The sequence below is a fragment of the Episyrphus balteatus genome, chromosome 3 (genome assembly GCF_945859705.1).
Source record: "Episyrphus balteatus chromosome 3, idEpiBalt1.1, whole genome shotgun sequence".
In the NCBI taxonomy this organism is placed as follows: Eukaryota; Metazoa; Arthropoda; class Insecta; order Diptera; family Syrphidae; genus Episyrphus; species Episyrphus balteatus.
The window spans coordinates 93,092,037-93,102,812 of NC_079136.1; the positions used below are offsets into that span (position 1 = coordinate 93,092,037).

At 30.3% G+C, this 10,776-nt stretch overlaps 2 protein-coding genes across 6 annotated transcripts in view; one reads left to right on the forward strand and one right to left on the reverse strand.

Annotated features, from left to right (window-relative positions):
• The window catches only part of LOC129913035 (GRIP and coiled-coil domain-containing protein 2), a 64,144-nt gene extending 60,759 nt beyond the window's left edge, over positions 1-3,385 (forward strand). For all 4 annotated transcript variants that reach the window (XM_055991386.1, XM_055991387.1, XM_055991385.1 and 1 more), the window contains 2 exons: positions 2,958-3,072; positions 3,138-3,385. In XM_055991386.1, the coding sequence (XP_055847361.1) occupies positions 2,958-3,072; positions 3,138-3,196 (174 nt within the window). In that variant the 3' untranslated portion in view covers positions 3,197-3,385. The remainder of the gene's footprint in view (positions 1-2,957; positions 3,073-3,137) is intronic.
• Positions 3,386-4,203: 818 nt separating this feature from the next.
• On the reverse strand, positions 4,204-10,733 carry LOC129915695 (DDB1- and CUL4-associated factor 12 homolog). 2 transcript variants are annotated; one of them, XM_055995350.1, is made up of 7 exons: positions 10,405-10,733; positions 10,176-10,332; positions 6,147-6,299; positions 5,679-6,080; positions 5,408-5,623; positions 4,557-4,745; positions 4,204-4,476 (listed from the first exon to the last, which is right to left on the reverse strand). In XM_055995350.1, the coding sequence occupies exons 1-7, from the start codon at positions 10,542-10,544 to the stop codon at positions 4,327-4,329; spliced, it is 1,407 nt and encodes a 468-aa protein (XP_055851325.1). In that variant the 5' UTR covers positions 10,545-10,733; the 3' UTR covers positions 4,204-4,326. The 2 variants fall into 2 exon arrangements, with proteins under 2 accessions (XP_055851325.1, XP_055851324.1); XM_055995349.1 differs by having other exon boundaries at positions 4,545-4,745.
• Positions 10,734-10,776: the final 43 nt, after the last annotated feature.

Consider the following 10,776-nt stretch of genomic DNA (forward strand, 5'->3'; position numbering starts at 1 on the left):
ACACGCAGAATTATTCAAAGTTTTTTAATGTCGATGTCGGCTTTAATAAATTTTCTTAATCGCTAAAATGTCAGCCTTGAACTCACAACAGTGATAAAGAAGACGGAAAAACAGCCGTATCCGTCAGAAAATATTTCAAAATCATTTGCTATTTGCTTATATATTGCATCACCTTTTTCGGTTAACCTCTTCCTCCTTTCATTCTTAAGGCAAATAAAACGTGTTTGCAAATTTTTATAGAGTTTTGTTACGATTTTGAGACGTTATCTAAATACCATACAGTAAGTTAAATAGAAAAAAAACTTTTATTCACTGTGGCGTATACGCGACTTTTAAAATCTGAAAAGTTCATACAAAATCTATTTTTTAATTCTCAAAAGCTATATCATTTTAATTACAGTGTAGTTTAATTTTTTAATCTTTCATCATTATTCATATTTGAGAACAAAATTTTTGACTGCTAGGCAGGCACTTGGTCAAAACAATATTTTTTCGTATTTAAAATTTACGTTCACTAAAGGTGCTATAAATAGTATGAGCTTTTAGAAAATAGGGAAATATTTCAAAAAAAATCACCAATGCATATAAAATTTAAGGTTTCTTGATGCGTGATTATTACACTGTAATCTTTTAAGAGGAAGATGCATACTGCTAAATCATCTGAAATGGAATCTATCCAATGAACTCAAGTGAGTTTTTGTAGCACCTGTCCATATATGGGAATTATCAATTATACTCATCGGGTATATTTCCAAACATATGGAAAAGCGCATATATTACTCCTGTTTTTAAAAAGGGAGATAAAGCCCACATAACTAACTATAGGCCAATATCTAAACTTTCATGTATTCCAAAGCTTTTTGAGCAAGTTATTTGTGATAGTTTAACGTTCTACTGTAGAAATATTATTTGTAATCAACAACATGGTTTAATGCAAAAAAGATCAACGGTTACGAATCTACTTTCATTTTTGCAAAATTGCTCCTTCGCTTTAGAAAGTGGACAGGAACTCGACTGCATTTATACAGACTATTCTAAGGCTTTTGATCAACTTTCTCATGACATCATAAAGTTTAAATTAAAAATGTTTGGTTTCCCTATAAGTTTTATCACTTGGATTTCTTCTTACCTTAAAAATAGGTCATATCAGGTGATATTCGGAGGGACCTTCTCAAAATCGTTCATTGCCAAATCGGGCGTCCCGCAAGGTAGTCACCTGGGACCTCTTCTTTTTATTTTAGATATAAATGACGTACCGTTATGTTTACGTAAGAGTGAAATTCTTATTTTCGCAGATGATATGAAAATTTACAAAAGCATAAACTCTGTGAATGACCGCATATCCTTGCAAGATGATCTTGATAGATTTGCTATTTGGTGTACAAAGAACGGTTTAAATCTCAACCCGACTAAGTGTCAGACGATGACCTTTTCAAAGAAAAAAACTCCTAGTCTGTATGATTATAAGATATCTCATCACACTTTACTCCGTGTGCATAGCTTTAAAGACCTTGGTGTTAACTTTAACTCCAACCTCGATTTCACAGAGCACATAAACCTGATTGTAAACAAGGCCAATTCTATGTTAGGTTTTGTCAAGCGTTGGTCGAAAGAGTTTAGGGACCCTTACGTTACATTAGCTCTTTACAACTGCTTAGTTCGCCCCCACTTAGAATACGCATCTCAAGTTTGGACACCTTTTTACAGCATCCATATAGAAAGAATAGAATCAGTCCAACGTAATTTTATTCGTTTTGCCTTAAAAGGCTTACCATGGACGGACCCTTTTAACCTTCCTTCCTATGAGCATCGAATCAACCTACTGCAGATCCAAACCTTGTCTCAAAGGAGAGTAAATAACGACCTTGTATTTATTCATCAACTTATAACGGGTGTAATTGATGGCCCGGATCTGCTTAATTCTATTAATTTTAACTACCGGAGAGGTGCTTATAACTTTCGTAGCTTAGATTTAATAAAATTACCCCAACACCGTACTAATTATGGTATGCATGTGCCCTTAACTCGCATGTGTAAGCTTGTAAATTTGAATACTAATCTGTTTGATTTTAATATTAATAAAACTAGTCTGAAAAAAATACTAAAAACCAGTGTACCACGCACATAAACTTTTTTTTTGTATTTATGTTCAATGTTTACTGATTCTTTTCTCATTTAATGTCTATATACCTAATTGTATGTACATATGTATATTGAATTATTTTTTTATCAACACTCTTGACTATTAAAACATTTTTGTTTTAAAATTTTGACACTTTCTGAAAATTAAACATGAAATATTAAATTTATTTTTTTGTTCATTTTAAATTTTTTTTATTTTGCATAGATATAAAAAATGCTTGTACTAAGCAGTCCCAATCTTTGACCTTCCTTTGATATTCGTATCACCATTCTCTTTACTTATTTAGTTCTTTTTAATTTGTTTTTACCTTCAAAAAACACTAAAAAGTGCCGATACGATAATCATCTGCAAATGACTTCGTACTCGGTGAAAATGGACCCCAGCGCGTGCGGTATCTGGGGGGGAAAAAGGCGTGGGAATATTTAAAAAAAAAACTTAGTAGGAATGTAAGCTTTAAATACATATCGCTCATTTACTTGAATACTGTCATAACTCAAAAATCGCGAATTTTGATTAATTAATGGAATGAAGTAATCAATCTTAAATCCTGCAGAAAGTCATTTCTTACCGTTAAAAACTGAAGGAGAAGGATTACTAAAAAACGGAAAAATTAATTTTAATCATAATGTCAAAAGTTTGATATGAAATGTTGGTACATACATATTAAATATTAATTTTCATATAAACAGATGGCTCATAACAGAATGATGGTTCTTATTCACATAAACGTACCAACAACGATAATATTGTTTGTTTGTATCAGAAACGTTAACCCTAATAAACTCGACTTTTTTTAAATTCTTTTTTTCAATAGTTTATCTCTCTGAACAATGTCGACGAACGTACTCGCTTGGTACCTGTTCTGAATACAATTCTAAAACTTAGTCCAAGCGAAATGGAAATGCTTCAAAATATAGCTAAAGGAAAAGGTAAATTTCATATTTAACAAAATAAATGGATAGATTCTTAATCAACATGAATATTATTTTTATAGCTTTGGATAACAACAATCGAAGTTGGGGAAGTTTCTTGCCGAGCTGGAACACTAGCTAATATCGTTAAAAGTTGAATTGAATGCATTTTTTCTACTAAGATTTCAAAATTTAGTATTTTCTTTTTTGTTTGTTTAATAATAAAAAAATTGTTTATGATTTAATATAAATTATTATTTATACAAATATTTGTAATACTTTAAACTTGTAAATATTATAGTCAATGTAAATAATAAAAACAAATATTATATATGTACGACTAGTTATGACTTATGTATGTGATAAAAATTTACTTGACGATAAAAGTGAATCTTGAATCGAAAAAAAGACCTCTGGAATACAACTTACAATTGCAATTTAATGGGTGTAAATCATTTGCAGCTAGGCCCGGACTGGTTACCGAAGTAACAATAAATCATGTTTGGCAAACATTTGAGAAGATTTAATTATGTGATTGAATAAAGAAGTACACACCCAAGGATTCATTCTCTTTGTGGCTCTCACACGTTGTGATTGTGGGGGAGAATCGAACTGCTAATAGCAATTATTCAATTGTTATATCTACGAGTAGGAAACAAATTGTCTTTGCGAGTTTATTTTTTCAGTTAAATAAAATAAAACCAAAACTATAGACTTTTTAGAGCACTTGTTTTTAAAACAGCAGTAACACATTTTTCTAATATAAAAAAAACTTTTCAAATACTTGGAACGTGATACATACATTTCTTTTGTGCCCCTTGACAAAATTGTTCAACTTTATCTACATACCTCTATTGAAAATGACTTGTATAACCCTAATCTGGAGAAACTTTAAAAAATACAAATAAATCAACAGCAAAATTTCCTTTGAAGATCTTTCTAATTCGATTTATTTAGCACATAATTATGTTCTGCACATTATGAACCAATGTGTATGTAGTTTTCTTACATAATATCTTTCCAATTTAAATTAATACATATTTTTATTACATTTCTATTTAATTTGATTTTTTTTTTTTTTGTTAATTTTATAAAGTTCAAAAAAGTTATTGCGATTTGAACACACAAGCAATTTTGTTCTTATTTTTTTTTTTTTTTTTTTTCAGTCAATTTGTTACTATAAAACGTTCATTTAAATCATAATAACTTTAAATTTAAACATATTTTTATCAGTTATATTATACGATATAATCATGCTAATAACTTTAAATACTATTGCCAAACTCCAGCATAATTTCCAACTAAAGTTGCGGGTAGTGGGCCGCCAGCGGCAAACAGTCGCATACCAGTACTATCATAGCAGTGAGTATAAATTGCAGGAACATATTTTACTTGAAATCCATCCATTTCATCTTCAGGATACTGAAAGAAAAATTGAAAGAAAAACAAAATAGATAAATTAAGATCATTGGGTGCGAATTATTTGTTACCTCTTTTCTTACCACAATGCCTTTGCTGCATTTTAATGCAACTGTTCGTGATGCATTGACACTGCTTTCGAGATATTTACCAGCACGTATATCGTAAAATAAAAGCATTCCCAAGCCGGTGCCGACGGTTAGAAGATTCCCTTCAAATGTGGTGGCACGTATTCCACAGCCGCTATAGCGTGATGTGATCTTTTTTATTGTCTGCAACAAATCATAGTTTAATTTAAATCATAATTATTAAAGGAATATATAAAATCTATTTTTTTTTTTTAAATTGATGACATCACAAAACAAAGTTTGTCATCTTATTTCTTGTATGAAAAGGAATTTTTAGAAACAAATATTTGAAAATCGTTAGAGCCGATTTTTAAAAATAATTCATTTTTCAAAAAAAAAAAAAACTGTAAATTTTTTAAACTCCAAAAATGTATTTTTTTCAAAATTTTCTTAAATTTTAAAAATTACGGTTACTCAAAGGCTTTTGTTCAAGAATTAATTTTATGAATTTTCAAAATACATACATAGGTCTAAAATTAATTTTTATAAAGTGTTCCTATTATCTTGGCCAGAGCTCGAGCAAATTCTGTAAAAACGAAAGCGTTTTTCAAGCGGAAGAAATTGTGAGAAAGCCACAGTTTTCATTCTATACCGCATTATTATAATTTAAAAAAAAAAGTCTATTTTTTTAACTTATTAATAGGTATCATTTCTGATTGTTATCTCGAGTTCGATTTTTGTTTACCAATCCTAAACTGGCCATATAGTAAAATTTAAATTGGTTCCAATTAACAACAACCCTTAAACAAAAACCCTAAATACGGCTATGACTAGGAAAGAAATCATGACAATAAATTAAAACGTACTTGTAATGTTCTGGCATCCAGTAAAATGGTATATGATCTACACCCAACTGCATAAAGTCCATCGTTATGGTATGCTATGCTGACATTATCTTGGCAATTTGGTAATTTTCTAGAGAGCTTTTGTTTGAAAGTTTCTGCATTGAATATATGAATATATCCATTAAGCGAGAGTGCAGCTATTTCCTTAAATTCCTTATTGAAACAAAGCGAACGAATCTGAAAACAAACAAACATGCAAATTAAGTTCCACAAAGCTTTCATACCTACTCACTCTTTGTGCCGTTCTGCAAGTATTCACACAGAGCGGATTGATTGTGGCAAAAGTTGGACACGCCTCTTTACCACCATCTGGGAAATCCATGTAATCCTCATTGATTCTCCAAATAGATAGTTTAGAATCTTTCGAGCCCGACACCAAGAACTGGTCGTCAAGCCAGCACATTCCCATTATCAAGTCTCGATGGCCGTTCTCTCCAACGCACACAGGATCAAGTGTTGGCAATCGATAGACAGCAACGTCTGCCGAATTTCTCGCACCGGTAGCCAAAAAAGTACGACTTGGATTTATTTCGATTGCATGGAGACCACCCTGAACTTCTGGATGGTTAGCACGATTATTTGATAATGTTGGAATTGCATCAACACGACGCATATTAACGTCGTAAACTAAAAGCTGGAAATAGATAAAAGAAAACTTAATCAAAGGGCAGGAAGGTTTTTTTTTTTAAAGTTGACTGACCTTATTGCACTTTGTTCCGAACACAACTTGTCGATTGCTAAGCCATTTGGAGCAAAACACCTTATTGATGTATCCCAAGTTAATTTGTGTTTCTCGTAACATATCGTGGGTGAGAACGTATCGACTGGCATGTTCGAAATTCACACCTCTTGTCTAAAGATAAGATATTTTTAAACGTTATGAAAGTGCATCATGCAGGGTGTCCACTTTTTTTCAAAATAAAATTCCCGGACTTTCCCTAAACCAATTTAAAAATTTTCCTTGACTAAAAAATACTGTTTTGAAATATCATTTCAAATGGTAGAAAATGTACAAATTTGAATGGAGTTCATTAAATTTCAGACAAAAAGAACAAACCTTGTATTTTTGAAAGATTTATCTCTCGGTTACCAATAGCATTGACCCATATTATTGAAATAAAAATTTCTGGGATTTAAACTCGATAAATCCGCTACGAGATCATGTCTCAACGGACTTCTTTCTTCCACTTTGGAGACTACAGTAATAATTAATTTGCTGCATTCGAGTTTAAAATTTCTGTTTCTCCTGTAGTACCAATTTTTATTTGTAATGAACTTATTGGCTTTAAAACCATTCTCAACGTTTTTTACTGCAAATAAATTCGACTCAATAGACTGATCAATCGTTAATTGTTTAGATCCTTTAGTACAATCGTTATACTTTCTTTTACTATGCGTGGTAGTAAGTTTTTTCTCTTAAACAATTTGATGATAACTTACATTAATGAAAAGTTTATATAAATATAAATAAATAAGAGAACAGTTTGTAGCATTTATATTTCAACTAAATAGAACTAATGCCACAATTTAACAAATAATATTTTTAATGTGCGGTGAACATTAAAAGTTTAAACAGAATTTTTTGAGACGAAAGATGCATTGCATTGTTGTCAGGAAATATTTCTTTAAGTTCGAAATGTGAACAGCTCATTTTAAGTATTGATTTTAACCCCCAGATATTTACAATTTATGAGCGGGTACTGGCTAAGAAAAAATACACCTCATTAACGTGATTCAACTTTAGTACTTTAATAAAGGTTTTTTATTTATGTCGCAAATATATTTTTAAATGCATAGACTGACTGTCTTTCAACTAAAATCTATTATGTACTATGTAATTAGAAACGATGTTGTATGATACAAAATACTCCTTTCCTTATTTTTTTGAACATTCATCTTTATTTGATAGTTTAATAAATTTTTAATTATTTTGCGAAAACCTTTTCTTAATATTTGCAAATTTAGTTATTTATCAAACAAAAAAAATATGTATGTAAGTAGTTAAATAAGCACTAGATTATGAGTGAGAATTAAAAAACTTTATTTTTTTTGCAGAATTTTGTAAAAAGGAATTATGAAAAGCAGAATTTTGAAAGCAGAATTTTGACCCCAACCCTTACAATTTCTATATTTTGAGTTTGATCTAAGGCATTCTTGATTTGATATACAGAAACTCTTGCAAAATGGTGCGTGGAATAGAATCTCGATATAATGCACCATATTTGAATCTGGATAGAAAAGCATTAATTTGGTTTTGTTTCTGACAATTGAGGCGTTCAGAATAATAATGGGTTAAGTCCATTTGCCATGAAACGCCAAACGAACATAAGATTTTTTGCATAGAGAATATGCACCAAACATGTTGAATTCATCTTAGGATTTTTCAGAGGGGAAAAGAGATATTAAAAAGATTTAAACGGATTTTAAAAGAAGAAATTTAGTTCTTTAAGAAACCTCTACAAATGTAATTTTAAAAAATTATCACGCAAAAGGACATAACCTCAAAAACTGTTAAAAAAGGGTATTTTTGATTTTCTAACGGTAATATCTGAAAAACTTGATATGATGGAATTTTTTTGACTTCGGATTCGAGTTCAGCATACGAAAAACCATTAGAAAAGTATACCTTGACTTCTATAAAAAAAAACTTTTCGATTAGTGAAATCGATTAGGGCAGAAAAAATGAACGGACTTAGATTCGAATATCTGAAGATCTAAAAATGACACCAATTTGATTGAAACGCAGTTAAAAAGAGTCATATTTCTTCTAAAAATAGAGTTTCTACCATTATTATTAACAGAGTAATTAACAAAAAACGTGAGTGAAAGTACGTAAAAGTACGTTTTTTCATAACTAATTATGCTCGCAAAAAAACGAATAGCTCGATAGAAGATTTAGAAAAAGCTTTTTTCTTACTATTTAGAAACATTTCTGCATCAAAAAATTTGGAGTGCAAGACACTTCGAGTAGTGTCGCGTTCAAACGACCCGTGATTTGTATATATGTACTAACTTTGTCATGTAATTAAATTAATCAATGGTACAATAATGTCCCCATTAGCTCTGTGTCGTTTGAATTTCAATTACAGTCAAACTAGCATAAAAGGTCAGTTTCTTTTACGTCCTATATTAAGTAGAACAAAACCCTTTGTTGCCCGGAGCAATTTTTTTCTCAAAAAAATTAAAAAAACGTTGAAAAAACTTTAAATATTTCTTGAATATCGCGCCAGAAAAAAATATATCCATTGCACTAGTAAATATCATTATATTAGTAAACTTCTGAGCTAGGTAATTGCTGATATATTTAATTAAGAAGAAAAAAAATAAAGTTTAAAAGGTGGTTTCTTATTGTAACCACCGGAAAACAAAGGGATAATGGTGTGAATAATCCTTTAAATCAATTGGTTTCAGTTTTCAATAATTATTATTTTCTAATCGAATCATTTAATGAAAATTTCAAATGTAGTAAATTTAAAGAATGTCTTTTTATTTCATTGTGATTTTTAATAATTTATAATGTAAAATTTAGATATAAGAATAATTGTAACGTTAATAACTAAGGCTTATGTGTAAGAAGAATTATTGTAAAATATGACTGATTAAAAAAACTGATGGAATCCATGCATTTGTGGCAGCAATGTGAAAAACTTAAGATTTTACAGTTAAAATAATTTATTAAATTAATAGGCCTTTTTTGCACATTGGTACCAATAACTTACTAGTAACTCTAGATTTGATAAAAACTTTACCATTCTGCAATCCTCTTTGGACGCGCATATTTTTAAAAAAGTTGGGCACCTACGTTCCTATGGATTTTTTTTTATACCACAGGTGTTTGAAAATTTTCATAAAAAATTTTTTTTCACATTTTGCATGGAAAAACAAATTTCAAAATTTTTTTTAAAGAAAAGATGCAACAGTTATAAAAACTTTTAACTTCTTATGTAGTGAGCCAAATTTTTTAGAAAATTATAAAAGGAAGAAATTTATAAAATTCATTCATTCGTGGTTGTGATTAAAGAAAACGTAAGATGATTAAATTTAAAGTACACTGAACGAAAAAAAGCTAATATTTTCTAAACTGGTTGCAATAGAAACTTTTTCTATTCGGTTTCAGAACAGTCAAAAGTGCACCTATCAGCCATTTCAGGCTTATCCATTTTCTACCGGACACCCTGTATATTATATATATAAATGGAAGTTCGAATAAGGAGTTGATGTAAATCAATAAAAAAAAAAATGGGCCGAAGGACAGATCCTTGAGGTACCCCTACATTAATATTCATCGAGTCAATCAAAGCTCACATTTACTCTTTGTCTTTGATTACTCAATTAAGATTCTAACCAACTGTGGAAGAATCCTCGAAAACCAACGTTTTGTAGTTTGTTCAGAAGAAAACTGTGATTAGCAATATCAATCAAAAGCTTTTGTTCTATCGACAAAAAATGCACCACATCTTGCTGAATTGAACTACAGAAATTAACAAGTGCATCTAGGTAACGAAATCCGTTTGTCTTTTTTGAGCTACTTTATTAAGTACATATGTACTTCATCGAAACAAACAACATATTCATCAGAATTACATTTTTTCCTAGCGAATATAAAATGACAGAAAAAAATTCCTGATCGCTTTCCAAATTGCCTAACTTTCCCTGACCAAAAATTATGTTGCCTGACTTTCAAGTTTAGAAGACACCGTGACCATGTCTTGAGAACTTGATTACTTACCTCGTCAAAACTAGACTCTCGACTACGTAGATAATCGGTCAGATTAAACGATGTGTTTAGTACTTCTTCTTGCTGCTGAGGAGTTTCTTCGTCACTTCCCGAATCATCGTAGGTAACAAAGTCATCGGGTTTGTCTGGCTTGCGACGTCTTTCTTGTCTTTTTTAGCCAAAAAAAAAAAAACATTATAGAGAATGAATTTAATGATTGGGAACACACAATTAAACATACCTTAGAATTCTTGCTTTTGCTCGACGCTCCTCTAAACGAGTTGGGATGTGGCAGGATGGATAAGTGCCCACAACACTTTTTCGTATAGTTTTTACCATCGAATTGAAACATACTGTGTTTTTGTTTCTTATTTCGAACATTATTTTTGTTTGAAATGAATGTTCTTTGGAAAAAGAACTCGTTAGCTTTTTGTAAAACTAATTTTGAATATTGTGTGAATAATGTACAATTAATTTAAAATATTTTTAATTGTTTTTCTTTTCGCAAAAAAAAATAAAAAACGAATATGTCAGTCTTTTTCTGTATCATCCCTTGCCATTGTTTTCTTTATGTCATAAATTCTAGCCGTACTACAACAACAACAAATTTTAA